Here is a 24063-nt window from a genome sequence, read left to right on the forward strand (position 1 = left end):
GGCAGGAAGACAAACAGTAAGAAGTACTCCTGCATTTTTGCTGCCAAGAGCTTTGGAATACAGATATACACAGATACTCAATTTGTATTTTAAGCACTCTAATAGCCAGTTTACCTGCTCAGCTGTTCTGCTCAGCTGCTCCCTTGAAAGGAGACGCCTGGAAGACCAACATCAGCAACTGTAAGAAATTGTGCCAAAGTGAGGCAGGAGCATGGCCTCATGTATTCCTAGGAACTCTAGGTATGGTTGGTGAGCCAGTCATGGGAGAGATTAGAGCAGAGGAATAGTGTGGCTCCTAGAGAGAATAGAAGGTTAACATAAAGTGATAGGAAGCTTCTCTGGCTGTTGCAGTGAATTTTAAGAGACATTTTGTTTCGCAAGGGACTTCTAAGGCTAGGATTTCATAACCACATTTCATAACCACAGCCATATGTTGCTACTGGGAAAACCATAGCTTTGATTATATGAATCTTTGTTGGCAAGGTGATATCTCTGCTTCTTACTAGGCTGTCTAGGTTTGCCATAGCTTTCCTCCCAAGGAGCAAGCGTCTTTTAATTACATGGCTACAGTCACCGTCTGCGGTGATCTTGGAGCCCAAGAAAGTAAAATCTGTCACTGCTTCCATTTCTTCCCCTTCTATATGCCAGGAAGTGATAGGGCCAGATGACATGATCTTAGTTTTTTTAATGTTGAGTTTCAAACCAGCTTTTGCACTCTCCTCTTTCACCCTCAACAAGAGGCTCTTGAGATCCTCTTCGCTTTCTGCCATTAGGGTGGTATCGTCTGCATATCGGAGGTTGTTGATAATTCTCCCGGCAATCTTAATTCCGACCTGTGATTCATCCAACCCGGCATTTCTCATGATGTACTCTGCATATAAGTTAAATAAGCAGGGTGACAATATGCAGCCTTGTCATACTCCTTTCCCAATTTTGAACCAATTGGTTGTTCCATCTCTGGTTCTTACTGTTGCTTCTTGATCCTGGTACAGGTTTCTCAGGAGACAGGTAAGGTGGTCTGGTACTCCCATCACTTTAAGAATTTGCCACAGTTTGTTGTGATCCACACAATCAAAGGCTTTAGAGTAGTCAATGAAGCAGAAATAGACGTTTTTCTGGAATTCTCTTGCTTTCTCCATGATGCAGCGAATGTTGGCGATTTGATCTCTAGTTCCTCTGCCTCTTCTAAACCCAGCTTGTACTTCCGGTAGTTCTCGGTTCGCATACTGCTGAAGCCTAGCTTGTAGGATTTTGAGCATCACCTTGCTGGCATGTGAAATGAGCGCAGTTGTAGTTGTTACCTGTAGGATTGTTCTCTTGGCCTGGCTGGCTCCAGACCACAGGACAGTAAATGCTTTTCCTCTACGAGGCAATTATTCGCCTTCCCCCTCAACATTTCAAATCAGCTGTGAGGCGGGAAGGAGAAAAAGAGGCTTTTGCAGCTGCACATCATCATGAGAGTCCCATACATGCTCATTATACAAATAAAAACATATTTAGAAAATAAGTAAAGTGAGCTGTGAAAAAAGAAATCCCATTTCACCAACTACAATAAAAGAGGAACAGGAAACCATCAATGTTTAAAGGAAGTAGCCTATAATTTCTTCACAAATCATGAGCACAAAAGGTCACCAAGCTGGTTTTCAAAAACACTTTTGAGTAGGGATGTCAGAGAATTCCGCGATGCATCTCAGTGAGGCCGAATGCCAGGGCATTCAGCCCCCCGAAATCCATCAGGGAACGAAGCCCCTACCTCCCCACCCCGCAAAATGCGCACAGGACAAAGTCCCCGCCACCCCCACCCCACGAAAGGCATGCGAAATGGAGCACTTACCTGCTGCCGTCCATGCTGTTTTGCAAAATGGCGACCGTCCTGCAGCCGCCATTTGCTTCCTCCTGTTCAGCCATGATAGGCTGCATAAATACTTACATAGCCTATCACAGCTAATGCAGGGACGTCCCTGCAGAGGCCGTGATAAGCTACGTAAGTATTTACATAGCCTATCACGGAGAGGGGGGGAACCCCAGCATACGCAAATGGTGGCGGATACCGCCATTTGCGTATGCTGGTTTTTTCCCCCTGCCGTGATAGGCTACGTAAATATTTACATAGCCTATCATGGCTCAATACAGGGACGCAAATGGCGGCGGCTACGACAGCTGCCATTTGCGTCCCTGCAGGGCTGCCCAGCGGCTGGATGTCCGGCTGCAGGTGGCCGGAGCTGTCCAGCGGCTTAGCGGCTTGGCCACAGAGCGGAGCCAGCCGGGCAGGATTCCGGGGGGAGGGATGGAGCTCCTCCCCCCACCGTGGATGCTACTGCGTGGAGCCAGGTAAGGCCCATACATGCTCATTATACAAATAAAAACATATTTAGAAAATAAGTCAAGTGAGCTGTGAAGAAAGAAATCCCATTCCACCAACTACAATAAAAGAGGAACAGGAAACCATCAATGTTCAAAGGAAGTAGCCTATAATTTCTTCACAAATCGTGAGCACAAAAGGTCAGCAAGCTGGTTTTCAAAAACACTTTTGAGTGAGACAGGGTTTCTTTCTTTTTTTAACTGCCCTTTCTCCCTCAATCTTTAACCATTTTTCCTGAAATTTTCAGGTTATGTAAAACCAACATTTCTTTCTGACATACCTACATTTCAGGAAGATTGATTAAACCTTTTTGATTTAATTACTGTTAACATCATGGAATCCTGATTTTACTGATTGCTATAACTATTTATTTTACTTAACTATTTATTTGGAGCCACTGATTGCAACTGTGGCTCCAGTAATCTCTCTCCCTCTCTCTCTCCTTTGAATGCTGTCAATCTCTCCTCTCAAGAAATTGGGCATAATCACTCCATCCTTGTTTTTAAGGGGCAGATGGATATTTATTTACTTTGTGACAATGGGCTATTTGCTACCCGCAAGAAGCATACAAACCATCCTGTGAAAATCAGCTCTCCTGATCTTCGGGGAAAACTGGAGGCTAAAATTTCAAGGTCCCTGGTAGGGCTGTGCAGGGACCCCTGCTCTGACTCAGAACCCAGCTCCTTACCTGGGTTGCCTCCCCCTCTCCTGCCACCACAGTTCCCACCTTCATCGCTGTTGCGGCTTCGCTGCTGCTGCCTTGTCCACCACCGCCACCAACTCCTGAGGTCTGGACGCCTGGCGACTCTTCTCACAGGGAGTCCCCATTTCAAAAATGGGGACTCCCTGGAAGAAGACGAGTCGCCATGTTCCCAGGCCTCAGGAGATGGCAGTGGGTGGTGGCAGACAAGGCAATGAAGTTGGAGACAGTGAAGACAGAGAAGGCGGAGAGAGCATCGGTGGGGGATAAGGCGGCTCAGGTAAGGACCTGGGGGGGCTGAAGCTTCAAAGCGCACCGAGTGCATCAGTGAGCCCCTGACCTGCTCCGGGTTGCTTCATGCCCCCTCCGCTTCACCTTGGAAGGGGCACATGGTGACCTGATGCAGCCTGCTTCAACTTGGGCTTTGGGCCTTGGACCGAAGTGGTGCAAAGCCCTAGTCCCTGGTATTACATACCTAGGCACACTTACTTTAAAGAGCCTCAGCTTGGTCCTGATGTTGTAGGTGATGTTACTTTGGGGACTGAGATAGAGTGTTCACATTCACTTAGATTTATTTAAATTGTACAAATAGGGACTAAAACAAAGACATAAAAATGCATTTATTAAAGAAAGATAAAGAAAGAAAAAGTTTAATATATGTGCAAACCTTCAGCCAAGCAGAGCTATACTCACACATCCTGCATCTGTATGCCTACCACTCACACATGTACTTTACCAACAAGGGGATCCTCCTTTTTCTGGCAAAGATTTCAAACTTTCATTACAATACATGCATGGACTTAAATACTCTTCCAAACATGGTGACCTCCTTCTGACTACATATTCTAAAATCTTTATACCTATTGGTCCATTTTACATTATAGGTCATCCTGTACCCAGAAAGTCCAACCTTTTCCCAAAGTTCTCTCCCTGATATATGAATCATGCTGTTTGTGACTTAATTCTACTTTCATGTGGTCGGCAGCTCCTTTTTTCTTCCCTTTATTTCCAGATGGGGGAATCCCAAACCACGTGTTCTTTTGTATGATCCCTTGCCTTTTACCCAGTTTCCTTCTAAGGAAGAGACAGTTGATAACCTTCCAACTGACATGCCATCTCATATCAGTTTCTATATGACATCTAGCAAGCTTCTAATACAGTAGATTTTGCTCCCCTACTTGCCCCATTACACATCAGCATTAACCCCCCTATAAGAACCATCTCTTACCCCTTAATCCATAAACTCCCCATACCCCATATTGTACCCAAATGTGAATTGCAAGCCCCAAAGAAATCCTTACACTGTGAGTTAGATAGCATGAAAAGGGCTATAGATTTAAAAAAGAAGAAAGTGACATTTTGTTTTCTTTAAATGAAGGATGATGGTGTGACACATATATTTTAATTTCTATTTATTGTTTTCCAGTCGTGTACGTCTGAGGTACTGGCACAGCTTGTCCTTCTTGTTTGCCATCCAGGAGATCAATCAGAATCCCAGGCTCTTGCCCAACGTCACCTTGGGCTACAACATCTATGAGAGCCATTATTATGGAAGAACCACTTCCTTTGCCATGCTACACCTGCTTACGGGTGGGGAAAGCAATCTTCCGAATTACAACTGTGGGAGAAGGAATAACCCACTGGTCCTCATTGAAGGGGTTGAATCTGACCTCTCCATCCTGATTTCAGTCATGTCAGGCATCTACAAAATCCCACAGGTATGAATGGGGAGGGGAGGGGAGGCCAGCTGCATTGCAAGGGGAGCTGGCCTCTGTCAGCTTGGACTCCATTCCAAAGCATCTCTGCTCACTGGGGAAGCAGGTCCTCTGGAGTGTATATTGGTGGTGGTGGGGGGCTTGCCAGGACCTCATAGGCTCAGAGGGGCCCAGCCCCCAACCCTGTCCATTCCTGCTTCTCTCCTTTTGGCTGTGATTGAATGGAGGTGAAGCAAAGCCAGCACTTGAACACAGGGAAGTTGGCACAAGCCACATGATGACACAAGTGTTGCTAAAGCAGGGGTGGGCAAGAAGCAGCATGCAGGCCATATATGTCTCCCCTGGCAATGGTGGTGGATGCCTACGTGGTCATTGAAATTGGGCTCTGGAAAGTGGGCCAAGCAGTTCTTTGGCAGTCTAAAGGGAGCCCAATTCTACTGGGAAATAACATATTCTCTCCCTGCACAACGTGTTCCCAGCACTCTGGGAATTGGGTCCTGTGGCCATATGTGGTGTTATCAGTGAGGTGCAGGCACTCCACCATTCAGGAGATGGCAGTGTACCCACCAGACCCATGGAGTTGCCCACCTCTGAGCTAAAGGCGCGGACCTGCAATCAATTCTGCTCAGGTTGCCCCTTCTTCGCTGTGATTCCTGAAAAAGGCTCCGTTGTGCCTCAAAAACAGTACCTGGAACACGCTTGGGAGGTGGGCTTACATCTTCTTCCCCTTCTGGTGAGCTGACTCATGACAGGGAGCTTTACCTTTATCTAGTAGTGTCCTCAAGTGAACTGCTCTACTGTACTCGGAACAACTGGAAGGTTTCCATTCACTCCTATGGGGAAAAGAAAAGCATTGCCTTTGGGATGTGCTTTTTATATGGGGTAGGTTTGCTTGTTTCTCCTGTCCCCACACTGTCAAGGACCCCACTGTACATCTTTGAGCAAATCACACAAAGAATGGAAGCACCACAAAGGATCCTTTGGATATTTTAGAACTACACCCCCATTTTTGTTAGAGATGAATGATTTCAGATTAATAAAAATCTGATTTTATCCTGAAAACAAATCAGTGCAAAGTATGAGTTTCTTTCTTTCCTCACTAGATCAGTTATGGTGTTGCTAGTCATGTTCTTAATGATAGAAGTCAGTTCCCATTCATCCACCGGATGGGCCCAAGGGAAGAAACCCAGTACCAGGGGATTGTCCAACTGCTTCTGTTTTTCGGATGGACGTGGATCGGTCTCTTTGCTCCAGACAATGACAATGGAGACAGGTTCATGAGAGCTATGACACCTCTGTTGACCAGGAGTGGAATTTGTGTTGCCTTCTCAGAAAGACTACACATAAGAATCAGAAATGAGAGTAAATTATCTGTTCTGTGGAGACAAGTAAACGTAGTTGTATTGTATGCAGATGTTCAATATGTATTTCAACCAGTTATCAATATGCAAAAGATGCTTGAAAAGAAAGAAAATGGAGCAAAAGTCTGGATCACAACAACTTTTCCAGACATTGACTTCAACCTGTTTGTTGGTCATGATGATTTCAAGTTCATTCATGGTTCTTGGACCTTCAAAGTGACTACACAAAAAAGGACAAAATATGATTACTATCAACCGTTTACCTCTCCTCTGCGTCTGTTTTGGGATGAATCCTTTGATTGTTTATCTTCAGACCATGCATTTTCCAAGAGAAGCTGGAAAAGATGCACAGAGAAAGAGAAACTGAGCACTCTGCCCCTGGAGGAGGTTGAGAGGGCCCTGTCCCAAGACAGCTTCAGTGCCTACAACAGTGTTCAAGCAGTGGCCCATGCTTTAAACACTGTATCTTTATCCCAATTGAAGCAGATGATGGTGGGTGGATGGGACAGGCTGAAACATCAAAAGCTGCAGCCATGGCAGGTATTGCATTTTTATTTTGCGACACCACCATAGTGGTGAAAGACTCGGTGTGGAGATGTAATATGCACATAACCATTCCTTGTGCATTGGTGAGTAGTTTCTGTGTATGATAGATAGCCTGGTATCCTGTTCTAGACAGGCTGTATTCCGTATGTAGGACCAGGTTCATAGTCTGTGGTACTCCTAGATCCATTGATGTTGCTAGAGTTCTAGGTGACCTCAGTTGCTCGTGTTGCCTTTTACAGCTTTGTCTGCTTTTCCAGCTAAAGCCACACCTAGATGGGTACAGCTTGGCCACAGTGGTACCAATATTGGTGACTTCAATTCTGGGCTGCCAGCTCTATGTGACGATACCCCTGAGACCAGTCCAGAAGGTACAGGCAATGCAGAGTGTGACTGCCTGACTGTTGTCATGTGCCGCTCCAGGGCAGCATGTAACCCCTCTGCTGAAAGCATTGCACTCGTGCTTATTTGATACCAGGCCTGGATTGAGTTTTGAAGAAGGTCTGTAAAGCCAAGAACAACTTGGGACTAGGATACTTGAGGACATGCCTTCTTCCTCATCATCCTGCTCGATCACTGCTGTCTTAGGCAGAGGCACTCCAGAGGGGCCCACTTGGGTTGGATATCTGCTTGGATACCCCCAGGAGGAGGGTCTTTGAGTTTGTTGTCTCCCAGCTGGAGGAATTTCCTTCCAACTATCAGGCATACCTGGACACTGCTTTGTTTTCAGCAGTTTCCCAACACTTTAGCTTGGAAAAAAGTAGGGCAAGGGGAGACATGATAGAGGTCTACAAAATTATGCATGGTGCGGAGAATGTGGATAGGGAGACATTGTTCTCCCTCTCTCAAAATGCTAGAACCCGGGGTCAAGCTATGAAGCTGACTTGTGGGAGATTCAGGACAGAGAAAAGGAATAATTTCTTCACACAGCACATAGTTAAACTATGGAATTCGCTACCCCAGGATGTAATGATGGCCACCAATTTGGATGGCTTTAAAAGAAGTCTAGACACATTCCTGGTGGAAAAGGCTACCAGTGGCTACTAGCCCTGATGGCTATGTGCTACCTCCAGTACCAGAGGCAGTGAGCCTGTTTGCACCAGTTTCTGGGGAACATGGGCAGGAGGGTGCTGTGTTGCCCTGCTTGTTGGTTCCTGGTCAACAGCTGGTTGGCCAGTGTTTGAACATAATTCTGGACTAAATGGATCCTTGGTCTAATCCAGCATGGCTCTTCTTATGTTCTTATGTTCCTATGTTTTCTTTTCAGGCAAGCATTTTGGGACAAATGAGCTTCTGCTCAGACCAGATGAGGACAGATCCAGCCTTCTTTGCTGAAGTTGGACTCTCTTCCTCATCTCTCTCTCTCTGTTGGCCCCATTGCATAGGCTACCCTATGGGAAGGGCCCATCTACGCAGGGGTTGTCTCAGACAGGGGAGCTCTCTCTGGTTGTGTCTGTCCTTTCTTCCTCCTTGTTCATATAACCCTTGGGTCAGAAGACATGGCAGTGACCCAGACCAATTTTCTTTCTTTCTTTCTTTCTTTCTTTCTTTCTTTCTTTCTTTCTTTCTTTCTTTCTTTCTTTCATTCTTTCTATACCCCCCAATAGCCAAAGCTCTGTGCGTGGCTCACAAACATTAAAACCACAAAGCATGGCATAAAACTATATAAAACATTACAACTTAAAACCACAATATTCTGCTACAACCAGAATAAAACCTAGCAGCAATCCAGTGATTTAAAATACACATTTAAAACACCAAAGCTAAAAGATTTGGAAGTGAAAATACTGGGAGAATAAAAAGGTCGTCACCTGGCACTGGAAGGGGTACAACGTAGGTGCCAGGCAAACCTCTCTAGGGAGCTCATTCCACAGCCTGGGTGCCACAGAAGAAAAGGCCCTCTTCCTGGTAGCCCTGTGCTTCTCTTCCTTTGGCAGGGGCTCACAGACAAGGACTGCTGAGGATGATGTTAGGGACTGGGCAGCCACATATGTGAGTAGGCGATCCTTCAGATAACTGGCCCCAAGCTGTTAAGGGCTTTGAATGTTAATACCAGCCCTTTGAATCAGACCTGGAAATGGACTGGCAGCCAGCACAGCTGGAAAAGTACTGGCAAAATGTGATCTCATAGGCCAGTCCCTGGGGGTGTCTCGACTAGCAATTTACCTTGAGCCAGCTGTGTGTTGAGGTCGTTAAGAGATAAATGACATCATGGCCATCCAGCAGCCACACTGGAGGTTATCAGGGAAAAATCAGATTTTCTGAGACTGGTTAAAGTCCAATTCTTTTCTTTAAGTCAGGTTCTTCCCAGGCTAGCTGTTGTATTTAGGGATGTATGAAAGTCACTTACCTTTTACGAAATTTGATTCAAGGTGGGGGGGAGGTGCACCGTCCCTCTCCCTGAAATTCTGGCCGGGGGGAGGCGTCCTGTCCCTCCCGCTGCAAATCCGGGCCGGCTGGGGCTGCAAATGGCGGCGGCCATAGCCGCCGCCGTTTCCGTCCCTGCAGTCAGCCGTGATAGGCTACGTAAATGTTTATGTAGCCTATCACGGCTGAGTTAAAAACAAAACAAAACTGCGTGTACGCAAATGGCAGCATCCATGGGCGCCGCCATTTGCGTTCCTTATTTTGTCATGTCTAGTCTACGTAAACATTTACATTGATTACGGCGAAAATAAAGGGAACGCAAATAGAGTAGTGTCTACTTTTGTGTTCCTTTTTTTGGCACGTCTAGTCTACGTAAAGATTTATGTAGACTTTGGCGAAAATAAGGGCAATGCTATTTGCGTTGCCCTTATTTTCGCCGTAGTCCACGTAAATCTTTACGTAGACTACCCGGGCCCAAATAAGGAATGCAAATGGCGGCGCCCATGGGCCGCCACCATTTGTGTATGAGCTTTTTTTTTTCAAAAGTCACCCGTGATAGGCTACGTGATGATTAACGTAGCCTATCATGGCTGACTTTGGAAATCTACCTGTGATAGGCTACGTTAATCGTTACGTAGCCTATCACGGGTTTTTTTTTTCACTTTTTGTTTCACGGCCGGGAAGACGGGGCGCTTCTCCCCAGCCTGAATTTCGGCCAGGCGATGTGGGGCACCTCCCCCCCCTCACCTGAACTTCGGGGGGAGAAGCGAAGCACCTCCCCCCACCGCGAAAAAAGCTGCGGGACAAGGTAAGTCCCTTTCGTACATCCCTACTACGCTCCGATTCTCCTTTGTTTTATTTATTGCCTTAGGAAGAAACTACTTCCACCCTTCGTTATGGAGATGCTGCAGGTTAAATGGGCATTGGTTTCCATCTTTGTGTTTACTGCTCTCTTTCCCAGCACAAGCATATGTGTGTCTACTTGGAAGTTAACTCCCATTGATGTCAATGAGGCTTGCTCCTGAAAGGCAGGTGCATCTGGATTTTCAGGGGAAGAGAGAACGAGGGGGGGAGGGGAAGCCTCTCTTATTGGTTGAGTAGCCCTTGCCAGTCAGATGACGTTCAGGCCAAGCCCCCCACTCCCACTCAGAAGTATGTTGTGTGAAGAGAGTTTTATTGCTCTGGAGAACCTGGTTGCAGAGCTATGCATTGACCATGTTTATTGGCCCTCATCCAGTCCATTACAGTGCTCAGGCACTGATTCAGAACAGCCACTGCCTCACTTGGGCTTGATGAAAAAGAGGTAGAGCTGGGTGTCATCCGCATATTGATGAGGCCTCAGCCCACACCTCTGGATAACCTCCCCCAGCAGTTTCATGTAGATGCTGAAGAGCATAGGGGATACAATAGAACCCTGTGGAACCCCGTGACATAGTTGCCAAGGCACAGAGTAATAATCCCCCATCACCACCTTCTGGAATTCGCCATCCAAGCTGGAGCGGAACCACTGCAGTGTATTCTCTCCAGCTCCCAGCTGAGACAACCTATCCAGAAGGCTACCATGGCTGATGGTATTGAAAGCCTCTGAGAGGTCCAGGAAAATCAACAGGGTCACACTCCTCCATCCCTCTCCTGACAGAGGTCATCCCACAGGGCGACCAAGGCAGTTTCCATTCCAAAACCAGGCCTGAAGCCCAGTTGAAATGGATCTAGATAATCTGTTTCATTCAAGAGTGCCTGGAGTTGTCCTGCAACTAGGGATGGCGGAGAAATCCACCATGGACTCCAATGAGGATGGATTCTTTGGAATCTGGCCCCCCAGAGTCCATGGAAGAACGGACTACCCCCCACCCCCCCGAAATCCCCCAGGGATGGAACCTACCTGGCAGCGGCTGGTCTGGGTTGCCATCTTCATTCCACAGCCATCTGCTGCCAGGCTGCGGAACGAAACGGCATCCGGCGTAGCGGAAATATTTTCGTAGCCAATCACAGCCAATGGCAGGGATGCAAATGGCATCTCCCACACGAAACGCCATTTGTGTAGGGATGGCGGAGAATTTCTCCACGAATCTCGGGGAGGCCGAATGCCAACACATTCGGCCCCCCGAAATTGTTGGTGAAATTCTCCGCCATCCCCCTGGGATGGGACTTACCTCCCTCGAATGTCCCTCTCGGCGGTGGGTCCCTGCGGGAGTTCGGTGGAGTTTCGTCGGGGGCGGGGGCGGCGGCCGGTCTTCTGACCGGCTGCCGCCACCGCCATTACAAAATAAAGTAAAAAAACAAACAAAACCTCCCGTGATAGGCTACATAATGATTAACGTAGCCTATCATGGCTAGATTTCCAAAGTCTAATAATTTCCAAATAGCGTTGCCCTTCTTTTCGCCGTAGTCTATGTAAATCTTTACGTAGACTACCGGGACCAAATAAGGAACGCAAATGGCGGCGCCCATGGGCGCCGACATTTGCATACACTTTTTTTTTCAAAGTCACCCGTGATAGGCTACATAATGATTTACGTAGCCTATCATGGCTGACTTTGGAAATCTAGCTGTGATAGGCTACATTAATCGTTACGTAGCCTATCACGGGTGTTTTTTTTTCTTTCACTTTTTAATTTCACGGCCGGGGAGACGGGGCGCTTCTCCGCGGCCTGAATTTCGGACAGGCGAGGCGGGGCGCCTCCCCTCCCGGCTGAACTTTGGGGGGAGAACTGAAGCGCCTCCCCCCACTGTGAAGCAAGCTGCAGGACCAGGTAAGTGCCTTTCGTACTTCCCTACATTTGTGTCCACAGACCAGCTGCAGCCAGAAGTCCGGCAGCGTCCGGAGCTGGCCGGCGGCTCTGTGGACTCCCTGCAGAGTGGAGCCGGCCAGGGAGGATTCTGCAGGGAGGACCGGTTCACCTCCCCCCACCTGCGGACACCCCACGCACCCCCCCACACACCCCAGGTAAGGGCATCTGTACAACCCTACCACTATAGCAGCTTGCCCAAGATCTGGTTGTCTGGGTAGCTGCACAAAACACCCCCAAGTTATTACCAAACAAGAGTATTTATTGACAGTAATAAATAGCAATAACAGAAGCAACAAACGTTAGCATAGACAAAACAACTATATCCCCAAGTTCAAAAAACCTCCCCATTTTGTCCCAAGATCTAGATGTGCCTTGGAGCATCCTTTTGCTTTCCTCACAGGTAATCCAAAGAAGCAAGCTGTTTTTGGGTTGGTTTCTTTATTCCATTCATGTCAAGAGGCAAAAATTGAGTGTATTACATTAGACGATGCTTGTGGTTTCACTTGGTCCTCCAAAAAACCAACAACAAGAATCCTGAATGTATTGCAATATATTTTGGTCCAGTAAGTAGGATAGAAGCTGTAGTCCAAAATGTCTGGAGGCACCAGGTTGGAGAAGGTGTCCAGATTGGAGACCTTGTTGGAGAAGGTGGCTACCAGGTCCAAGAAGGTGCAGATTAATGACTCTGGACTTCCCCAAAATGCTGAGGGAGAAAGAGGAGACTCAAGAAGGTATCTCAGCTGTGACTGAAAAAAGGAGACTGTCATCCCCTCTGAGTTGAGATGGGATGTGCATTGGCCCCATTTTGTAGAGGATTAGAGCTCGAAGTGAGAATGACTAAGATACTGAATCTGTTTCCATGTTTTCTAAATGCTGTTTGTTTTCTCTGTTGTTCCAGTTTCACGCTTTCTTAAGAGGAGGGCGGCTTTCTAATACTTCCATGGAGGGATTGTATTTGGATGAGAATGGGGAGCTGGAACCTGACTTTGATATCGTGAATTGGGTGCTATCTTTCAATGATGAAAAGGGTAGAGTGAAAATTGGGAGTATACACAGACAGGCATTCACAGACATAAAGCTCTCCATGAAACCAGAAGCCATTGTGCTGCCCAGGCATTTTAACGGGGTAGGGGAAATTTGTGTCACCTTACTGATGTGTTAAATTCTAATAATACGTTGAATATTACATGTGAGACTTCCAGTACAATTCTATGCACAACTACCTTATTTGAGCTGGCATGGAGGGTCTGGCGGAGTAGATCCAAGAAGTGGTGAATGTGTCTTTGCATGATGGAGTGGTGCCTGTCACCTTGAAGGAGGTGGTGGTATCCCTGCTGAGAAAACCCTCCCCGGAAGTTTATATGAATATATATGAGTCACTAAACCCCCGTTCTGGGTAAGGTGCTTGAGAGGGTGGTGGCTGGGCAATTGTAGATGTTCTTGGAGGATACTGATTATCTTACCCCATTTCAGTCAGAGTTGAGGCCTGGTTTGGGGACAGAATCACCTTTGGTCACCCTGGTGGCTGACCTCTTGTGGGAAAGTGACAGAGTTAGTACAGCCCCATTGATCTTGCTTGAACTCTCAGTGGCTTTTGATACCCTTGACCACAATAGTCTTCTGGATCGTCACCATGAGCTGGGAACTGCGGGCATTGTTCTACAGTTGGTATGCTCTTACTTGCATGGACAGTTCCAGAAAGTAGTGGGTTATCAATCTATCAAATAAATTAATAAATAAACCCATCCATCCATCCATCCATCCATCCATCCATCCATCCATCCATCCATCCTTGAGACAGCATAATATCTCCCAAAGCTTGTCTTGGTCCTCCTCAGACTTTGCCACTTGGACCTCCATATTTCATTCTTTCCTATCTCTTGCCTGTCTGTCTCTCCAATGCCATTTACATAGCAGATAATGTGTGTGGGTTTACACTTATCTCCAGAATGCCATAATCCTGTTCAGATGGAGCAGCATTAGGAGCAAACCCATCCAGGTCTCCATCCACACTCAGACTCTCATACTTTCTCTTTGCCACCATGCTCTGCAGTGCAATAGGATAGGAGGTCTCAAGTTACTCTAAACTGGAGGACTCCAGAGATCAGACTGGAAGCTTGGAAGTGCAGATGGGGCCACTGTTGAAGGTGGGCCCTGGGGCAGGTCATAAAGGCAGCATCACATCTATTTTAGAAGCGCTTTATCGGCTCCCACTCAACTTCAGGATGCCCATCAAGGTGCTGAAACAATTGAAGTACTGCACAATCTAGGGTGAGTGTAGTACAAGGGACGTCTTCCGAATGACTCACGTATGTGTTCTCTTAGAACAAATGGTGAGCCTCCTCCAAGTAGCACAACCATCTGAGGTCTGGCTGGTAACAATCCGCAGGAAGGTATTTTGTTCTGTGGCATCGTCCATGGATAGTTCGGTCCACCATGAGCATCAAGTAAGAAGTCCAGGGGTCCTTTTGGTCATTTCAATGGAATTTTTTATGTTGTGATACCTCAGTGTTGACTTGTTCATTTTTGCTTAATTTATTTGTTTAATTTGATGTATTCTGTGATTTTGTATATGGTTTCAAACCTGTGTGAGCCATGTCAGGGAATTATTTTGGGACAAAAAGGCATGATAACAATAGAAAACACAAATCAAAACCATCCATTCTTATTTACACAGATCTGATTCACAGTGGGATTTTTCCCACCCTGAATCTGTGAAATTATATGTACTCCATACTGCTTTGTGAGTCTTGGCATTGAAGGAGGCTTTCTCGTTTGCTGATTTTACTCTTTTGTATTGTGAGTTGCTTTTGAAAGTCTCCGGTCTTGAATGGTGGCTACGTAATATATGGAGGGTGCAATGCTATGGAGATAGGTGGCTGCCTCCGAACTCGGAGGTGACCACCTATCCAATGCTGGGCAGGAGAAGCACCGAGGGGATCATACCCTCTGCACTTCTCCTGCCCTGCTTTTGTGGCTAGACAGCTGATTTCTGTCTAGCCATGGGAGGGCAGAGCAGGGGAGAAGGCTGCTGGATGACACATAGGATGTGTCGTGCCAGCATTTCCACCTGCCACTCCCTGGAATTCCTTGTTCTGTCTGCTCCATGCTCCTCTTGTGAGCATGGGTCCGTTCTGCGTGAGGCAGTGTGAAAGGGGGGGAAGGCCAGTTCCCAGAATACCAGATATCTTGTGGCCGTCTAGCCACTGATTAGTGGCCATAGGATTGCTCCTTAAACAAATAAAATCAATGCATCTAGATTGCAAAGGGACTTCCAGATAAAGCTTTTATTCTGCAATTCCCCTGCCTGACCCAAAGAAGGGGGGGGGTCTGTCCAGATGATGGCATCTTCTATTTAAAAACAACCCTATTTCTTCTTCCTTATTTTGTTTCACCTGGAGCAGCTCTACATGAGGTTTTGATTTTTTCACCAGCACTGTAATGCATAGCTCACTTGCATATCACACAACACGCACCCGAAACAGTCCTCCTCACACTGTTTCTCCCTCTTTGACGTTCTTTTCTGTCTGCTCTTCCTAGTGATGTACGAAAGTCACTTACCTTTTTGCGGATTCTGTTCATGGGGGGGAGGCACTCCGTCCCTCCCCCTGGAATCCTCGACGGGCAGGAGGCGGTCCGGTCCTCCCCCCTGGACTCCTCGACGGCTGACTCTGTTTCTTTACGTAGACTAAAACAGTGAAAAATGAGGAACGCAAATGACGGCCGCCGTAGCTGCTGCCATTTGCGTACGCCTTTTTTTTTTTTTACCCAGACGTGATAGTCTACGTAAGTCTTTACGTAGCCTATCATGTCTGGGTAAAAAAAAAACAGACTGCAAATGGCGGCTGCGGCAGCCGGTTGAAAGACCAGCCGCCGCTGCCACCGTCAAAGCTGCCGCTGGAGTCGCTGCCATCCGGAACATCTGCCCCAGGTAAGTCTCGTCCCAGGGGGATCCGTGGGGGGGGCAGGCCGATCCACTTGAAGGGGCCAGATGGGGCCACCGTTGAAGGTGGGCATTGGGGCAGGTCATAAAGGCAGCATCACATCCATTTTAGAAGCACTTCATTGGTTCCCACTCAACTTCAGGATGCACATCAAGGTGCTGAAACAATTGAAGCACTGCACAATCTAGGGCGAGGGTAGTACAAGGGACGTCTTCCATATGACTCATGCATGTGCTCTCTTAGAATAAATGATGAGGCCCCCTCCAAGTAGCACAACCATGTGAGATTTGGCTGGTAACAATCTGCAGGATGGTATTTTGTTCTGTGGCATTGTCCTTGGATAGTTTGGTCCACCATGAGCATCAAGTAAGAAGTCCAAGGGTCCTTTTGGTCATTTCAATGGGATTTTTATAATGTGATGCTTCAGTGTTGACTTGTTCATTTTTGCTTAATTTATTTGTTTAATTTGATGTATTCTGTGATTTTGTATATGGTTTTAAACCTGTGTGAGCCCAGGCTGGGGATGGCGCAGAAATCTGCCATGGATTTCAATAAGCCCGGATTCATTAGTATCCGCCCCCCCCCCCCGGAGGCCTTTGCAGAACGGACTACTCTTCCCCTGAAATCCTCCCTGGATGGACCCTTCCTGCTGGTGGCTGGCCTGGGTCTGTCCTCTGCTGCCATCCATCCGCTGCCATTTACGTCCCTGCTTTTTGCTGTGATAGGTTACGTAAATATTTACATAGCCTATCACTGAAAAGAGCAGGGGCACAAATGGCGTCCCCTACACCGGATGCCATTTGCGGCCACAGCCTGGCAACAGACGGAAGTCTGGCTGTGGACCGGACCGGCCTGCAGCTCTGCAGACCCACCACGTCCAGGATTCCGGGGCGAGGGACGGAGTGCCTCCCCCCCACCATCAGCATAATCCGCGAAAGGTAAGTGATTTTCATACATCCCTAGCCTCCTCTCACCCCGTAGATGCCCATACCAGTCTGGTAAGTGGGTTTCGTACACCCCTAGCCATGTCAGGGAATTATTTGGGGGGGGGGAAATCATGATAACAATAGAAAACACACATCAAAACCATCCGTTCCTATTTACACAGATCTGATTCACAGTGGGATTTTTCCCCACCCTGAACATTTGAAATTATATGTACTCCATACTGCTTTGTGAGTCTTGGCATTGAAGGTGGCTTTCTCGTTTGTTGATTTTACTCTTTTGCATTGTAAGTTGCCTTTGAAAGTCCCCAGTCTTAAATGGTGGCTAAGAAATATATTAAGGGTGCAGTCTTATGGAGATAGGTGGCCGCCTCCGAACTCGGAGGTGACCACCTATCCAACACAGGGCAGGAGAAGCATGGAGGGGATCGTTCCCTCTGCACTTCTCCGCCCTGCATTTGTGGCTAGACAGCCGATTTCAGCTGTCTAGCTGCGGGAGGGTGGAGTGGGTGAGAAGGCTGCTGAATGACACATAGGATGTGTCGTACCACCATTTCCGCCTTCCCCTCCCCAGAATGCTTCCAGGAGCACCCTGTTTTGGCTGCTCCATGCTCTGCTTGCAAACGGGGAATGCGGGGCTGTTCCGAGCTGCCTGAGGCGCAGAAGCGGGGGAAGGTTGGTTCTCTGGGAACCAACCTCAGAGTGTTGGCTTCGAGGTCTGTTCCCGGAAAACCAGATATCCTATGGCCGGCTAGCTGCTGACTAGTGGCCATAGATGCTTCCACATAAAGCTTTTATTGTGCAATGGCCCTGCCTGACCCAAAGAAATGGGTGGGAGGGTGGGTGGGTGGGGGGAGGTGTCGGTCCAGATGATGGCATCTTCTATTTGAAAACCACCCCATGTTTTCCTACTGTTTCTTCCTCCTTATTTTATTTCACCTGGGGCTGCTCTACATGAGGTTTTATTTTATTTTTTACCAGCATTGTAATGCATAGCTCACTTGCATATCACGCAACATGCACCCAAAACAGTCCTCCTCACGCTATTTCTCCCTCTTTGACATTCTTTTCTATCTGCTCTGCCACTAAGGAGCAAAAACATCACACAAAGAAGAGAGGGGTGTTTCTAGTTGTGTTGCCAAGATTATGCTGTTGCCTCCCTAAAAAGGCTACCCTGAACATTTTAAACCTGCACTTAAAACTTTAAAACAACAACAACAACAATTTATTAGGTCCTTCAGGTGCATGATTTACTGCTTCTCCTCACTGCTTTGTCTTAAAGCTGCTCATTCACTCGGACCCAAACATTTTCTTGTATATGTCAGTCAGTCAGTTGATTTGATTGTATATAACCATAGGTTCTTACAGTTTTGCCACAACAGCAACAAAAGACAGATAAATACAGAAAGAACAAGACTGAACAAGCTACTCAAGTCACTTCATCATCTACACAATCTACAGCAACAGGTTTTTGGACCCCTGCTCTCATCTTTTAGGGATGGACAAAAGTCACTTACCTGATCCCGAAGCTTGCTTTGCAGTGGGGGGGGAGGCGCCCCGTCCCTCCCCGCCGAAATTCTGGCTGTGGGGGGAGAGCGCCCCGCCTCTCCAGCTGCGAAAATTCTTCTCCTGCCAGGACGCAAATGGCGGCGTCCATAGCCTCTGCCGTTTGCGTCCCTGGCCTGCAGTCAGCCGTGATAGGCTAAGTAATGTTTACATAGCCTATCACAGCTGACTTTGGGGGGGAAAAAGCATGTACGCAAATGGCAGCGCCCATGGGTGCCGCCATTTGCGTACGCGCTTTTTTTTTTTTCAAAGTCAGCCGTGATAAGCTACGTAAACATTTACGTAGCCTATCATGGTGTTTTTTGAAAACCTAGCTGTGATAAGCTACGTAAATCTTTATGTAGCCTATCATGTTTGTTTTTTGTTTTTGTTTTTTTACTTGGAAATGGTGGCGGCGGTGGCCGGTCAGAAGACCGGCTGCCGAACCGCCACCGAACCACCGCCGAACCGCCGCCGGGAGCCACCGCCGCGAGGGACATTCGCAAGAGGTAAGTCCCACCCCGGGGGGGGGCGAGGGGGTGGATCGTTTCTCCACCAATTTCGGGGGGCCAAATGTGTTGGCATTCAGCCTCCCGGAGATTCGTGGAGAAATTCTCTGACATCCCTAATCTTCTTAGCAGCCCCTGAAAATAAGGCGACTTGATTAGTTACAGAAGGATCCATATGTACAAGTAATTTATACACCTGCTCAGCCAAATTCTGTCAAACATTCCTACCAGCAAAGGTGCAAGAAATCTTTCCCTAGGACTGGCATATAGCTCTCTCTCTCTTTTGTTGTTGTTTATTCGGTCAGTCGCTTACGACTCTTCATTACTTCATGGACCAGCCCACGCCAGAGCTTTCTGTTGGCTGTCGCCACCCCCAGCTCCCCCAAGGTCGAGTCCATCACCTCCAGAATATCATCCATCCTTCTTGCCCTTGGTCGGCCCCTCTTCCTTTTCCCTTCCACTTTCCCGTGCATCAGCATCTTCTCCAGGCTATCCTGTCTTCTCATTATGTGGCCAAAGTACTTCAGTTTTGCCTTTCATATCATTCCCTCAAGTGAGCAGTCTGGCTTTATTTCCTGGAGTATGGACTGGTTTGATCTTCTTGCAGTCCAAGGCACTCTCAGAATTTTCCTCCAGCACCACAGTTCAAAAGCATCTATCTTCCTTCGCTCAGCCTTCCTTATGGTCCAGCCCTCATAACCATAGGTTACCATGGGGAAGACTATAGCTTTAACTATGCAGACCTTTGTTGCCAGTGTGATGTCTCTGCTCTTCACTATTTGATCAAGATTTGTCATTACTCTCCTCCCAAGAAGTAAATCTCTTCTGATTTCCTGGATGCAGTCAGCGTCTGCAGTAATCTTTGTGCCTAGAAAGACAAAGTCTGTCACTGCCTCCATGTTTTCTCCCTCTTTTTGCCAGTTATCAATCAAGCTGGTTGCCATATTCTTGGTTTTTTTGAGGTTAAACTGTAACCCAGCTTTTGCACTTTCTTCTTTCACCTTCATCATGAGGTTCCCCAGGTCCTCCTCACTTTCAGCCATCAAAACTCCCACCTTTAGAGCTCAAAAATGTAAAGTATCCATCAGATTTATCAAGTTAAGTTCCACATACACCCATTAACAGCCATTTATAGAAAATCTTCGGTAGTTCCTGACCACTAGAGTTTCAGGTCTCATCCAGTGAGCAACAGCCCAGTGGAAAAATATCCTCCATGTATGTGGAAATTTGACTGCCTTTAGATTTGAATCCTACACCTATGCGAGGATTAAAATTTCCACATATTAGAAGATCAGTGCCAGGGTAGCATAATAAGATAGTTTCCAGAAGACTGACTCGACTATTCCATAATGACAGCTCTGCTGGAGGAATGTAAATATTTCTACAAATAATCTTTCTGCCCTTCCTATTGTGAATAATCAAAGTCCGGATGTATTGACATGTTTTACTGCTGCTCTTCATTGCTTTGTTTTATGGCTGTTCACTCACTCTCACACAAACATTTTATTGCATATGACTAAAAGCCATTACAAACATCAGAGCTTAAGACATGATGCAATAACAACAGAAACCATGATTCAAGTTAATATATCACCTGCACAGTTAACTGCAATAGCTTTCAGAGCAACTGCAAAAAATATGTTTTGAAGCAGTAGCAAACAAGGCTGTTTTATTTGTAATATAAGGATTGCAATGGCACAGGAACTAGCTTCATGGGTGCTGTTTTATTGCTGCTGTTTGTAATTTCTGTTATTCTTGGACTGTATTATAGCTTACTTTGATATTATACCTTGCATCTTTCTGTACAGTGTCTTCAGCACATGTATATAAAAGGTGGGATATGACGGTTAAAACAAGCACACAAACCAAAGAGGTTTCCCTGCTATGGTGTCATGTAAAAATAGTGCAAAAGAACAAAAACAAAAACAAATCACCCACACCCTAGGCAGACATGAAACAAAGGCCTGAGTTCACTTTGATTTACTAGGACTACAGAGTCTGTTAGGTCCTTTCAAAGCTCTGTGATTCATTTCCAGAGAGACAAATACATATTTTTTCTTTTTGCTGCTTCTCTTTATTGCTAGGCCATGCCTCGTTCCAGGTGCGTCAAGAGCTGCCGCCCTGGATATGCCAAAGAGATTCAGGAAGGAAAGCCACCTTGCTGCTATGCTTGTGCTCCGTGTGCGGAAGGGACAGTCTCCATTCAAGAAGGTGAGGGACATCAGAGGTGTGGGCCTTCTCTTGGGCAAATATTTACGTCAGCCTAATACTTTCCCCTACTCTGTTTTAATTCTCCCTTCTATGCATTTAAAACCATTTAACAAAACCTTCCATGAATGTGAAAGATAAGAAGGCTTTATAAAGGATTCCTACCCTGTTTAGGAAGCTTAAAAGGAGTTTGTTGGAATTAGCCATTTGCTATCACTTATCCTAACATACCCCACAGGGATATGATGAAGATAAAAATAGGATAACACAGAGACTCTCCTGAACAATGTTTGGATTATCACAATTGTGAATTCATATTTGAACAACACAGGAAGCTACCGTCATTCCAAGTCATCCAAAAAATCTCTCAAGCTCAGTATTGACTATTTTACACAGGCTGGCATCAGCTCTCAGATCCAGGTTTCCTGCCCCAATCGCCTGAGATCCTTCTTTGGTGATGAGGCCATGGGTGGAACCTACTGATTAGAAAGCAGGTCCTCTACCAGGGAAGTTCTCTCTCTCTCTCTCTCTCTCTCTCACTCTCTCCTCCCTCTATTACACATTGTTGTTTCCTGACCTCTTCCATGCTCCCATCTCTCTTCCAAATGGCATAGGACACAGCAGGTTCTGGATGTATGACTGATATTAATGACGCTGTGGTCACTCCTTCTTTTCAGATGCAGACCATTGCACCAAGTGTCCAGAAGATCAACATCCAAACAAGGCCCATGATCAATGTGTCCCCAAGGATATCACCTTCCTCTCCTATGGAGAACCTTTGGGGATCATCCTGGCTTCCTTTGCACTATTCTTGTCTTTCATCACAGCCTTTGTGTTAGGAACCTTCATTAAATACTTAGAAACACCAATAGTCAAAGCCAACAACCAGAACCTCTCCTACATTCTCCTTGTCTCCCTCCTGTTTTCCTTTTGGTCCTCCTTCCTGTTCATTGGCCGTCCTAGGAAAGTGACCTGCCTTCTCCGACAAACAGCCTTCAGCATCATCTTCTCAGTGGCTGTTGCATCTGTGTTGGCCAAAACGATCACCGTGATGCTGGCCTTTCTGTCCACAAAGCCAGGGAACAAGGTGAAGAGATGGCTGGGGAAGAGTCTTGCCAACTCCATTGTAATTTCTTGTTCCAGTGTCCAAATTGTCATCTGCTCCATCTGGCTGGACATCTCTCCACCCTTCCCTGACTCTGACATGCACTCCCAGCCTGGGCAGATTACCCTGGAATGCAATGAAGGGTCTATCACCATATTTTATACTGCTCTTGGCTACATGGGCTTCCTGGCTGCCATCTGCTTGATGGTGGCTTTCCTAGCCAGGAAGCTGCCTGGGGCCTTCAATGAAGCGAAGTTGATCACCTTCAGCATGCTGGTCTTTTGCAGTGTCTGGGTCTCCTTTGTGCCAACCTACCTGAGCACGAAGGGGAAATACATGGTAGCCGTGCAGGTCTTCTCTATCTTGGCCTCAAGTGCTGGGTTGCTGTGCTGCATCTTTCTTCCCAAGTGCTACATTATTGTATTGAGGCCAGATCTGAATAGAAAGGAGCATCTCTTCCCAAAAACTAAAGATGGCATCTTATCAGATTTAGAGATGAGGAAGAATTCCACCCCCACTACATTCTGGATACGAATCACATGTTCTTATGGAGGCAAAAGAAGTATAGAACAGATCCACAGCCTCTTGCTTTCCCGTGGGTTGCAGTTAGATCCAAAAATAGAGGGAGGCCTTCCATGCAAGGAGGGGGAACCCTGGAAAACATATCTATATTACCGTTCTGGCATCACATCCTTCTAGCAATTGTTCACTTACCTTTTTAAAACAAGGACTGATAGATGCAGTATTGTGACCAGTGGGTACATTTTAAAATTGTAAATAAAAACTATGGATTAGGAAATGGGTGGGGAAGTTGTGCCCCTCCAAATGTTTTGGCCAGCAACTCCCATCATTCCTCACCAGTGGTGATGCTGGCCAATGCTGATGGGTGTTGTAAATGTAAACATCTGTAGGGCCAGGAGTTGTCCACCCCTGGATTAGGAGGGCACCAAGAGTGGTCTTGAATGAGGGACCCAAGTGGCAGTGTCCAAGCACCTCCCTGCTCGTGCCTGCCTGGAGCCAGTCAAGGGGAGGGAACTGGTGGTCTGGTCTCACCTATGTTGCACCATCACCAACATTGCAGAGGGGCAGAGAACCTCACTCCAGCCTCCAGCCCAGCAGGGATCAGGAGGCACAAGAAGCCAACAGGGTCTCTCTATTGACTCTTGCCTGGCTGACAAGGCTGAGCAGTTTTGCAGATGGAGTTTCTGATCCTTCTACTTGATCACCTGAGGGACCAGCCATTTTGCTCAGGACCACCAGACCATCTTCTGCTATACTCCCCTCATCACTGAGTGACAATCAGATGCATTATTCAAATACATGTCTTCATTTGGACACTGGGAGGAAGGCGGGAAAAGATCCCCTCAGGCCCCTGATCCAGTTACACTGTCCCTCCCTTCCCCCACAGAAATTTCTGCCATCAACCACCCTGCAAGATATGGCATTTTTAATGTTGATTTCAGTGGTTTCCATGGATGTATTGTTGTCTTACTTGTAGACCACTTTGCTAGGTGCTTACACTGAAAGGGGGTATATAGATAATTGTTAAGCATGAATACATTTCTCAAAAAGAAACAATCCTTTGGTTTAATCCTGTTCCTGATTAAAACAGAAATGCTACAGGACTTGCTCTTTCAGACAGCAAATGCCGAGCAACAACTTCAGCCTTCATATGTTCATTGTTCTGTGGTGTAGGTATCGGTGGACGAAAGTCACTTACCTGTCCTCGAAGCTTGTTCGCGGTGGGGGGGAGGCGCTTCGCTGCTCCCCCCGCGAAGTTCAGGCCGGGGGGGAGGCTTCCCGCCTCGCCCGGCCGAAATTCAGGCCGGGGAGGAGGCTCCTCGCCCGGCCGCAAACTCCAAAGTTAAAAAAAAAAAACGCCCCCGTGATAGTCTACGTGATGATTAACGTAGCCTATCATGGCGAGATCTGCAAAGTCAGCCGTGATAGGCTACGTTAATCATCACG

General features: G+C 46.9%; 1 protein-coding gene across 1 annotated transcript; it reads left to right on the forward strand.

The window, feature by feature from the left end:
- The first annotated feature begins 11625 nt into the window (after positions 1-11625).
- Positions 11626-23749, forward strand: LOC146356351 (vomeronasal type-2 receptor 26-like). Its single transcript, XM_084832600.1, has 4 exons — positions 11626-11801; positions 12739-12966; positions 20867-20993; positions 21668-23749. Exons 2-4 carry the CDS (start codon positions 12781-12783, stop codon positions 22792-22794), a joined length of 1440 nt encoding a protein of 479 aa, XP_084688726.1. The 5' UTR covers positions 11626-11801; positions 12739-12780; the 3' UTR covers positions 22795-23749.
- Positions 23750-24063: the final 314 nt, after the last annotated feature.

Source organism: Heloderma suspectum, chromosome 2 (assembly GCF_057233095.1).
Source record: "Heloderma suspectum isolate Gila_16-S chromosome 2, 16-S_ref, whole genome shotgun sequence".
Classification (NCBI taxonomy): Eukaryota; Metazoa; Chordata; class Lepidosauria; order Squamata; family Helodermatidae; genus Heloderma; species Heloderma suspectum.

What these genes read in the sequence shown, in the direction of transcription:
- LOC146356351 (XM_084832600.1), top strand. Translation starts at nt 12,781, where the DNA reads ATGGAGGGATTGTATTTGGATGAGAATGGGGAGCTGGAACCTGACTTT. An exon ending in TGCCCAGGCATTTTAACGGG is followed by an intron (nt 12,967 to 20,866) that starts GTAGGGGAAATT and finishes CTTTATTGCTAG; the next exon opens with GCCATGCCTCGTTCCAGGTG. An exon ending in GACAGTCTCCATTCAAGAAG is followed by an intron (nt 20,994 to 21,667) that starts GTGAGGGACATC and finishes CCTTCTTTTCAG; the next exon opens with ATGCAGACCATTGCACCAAG.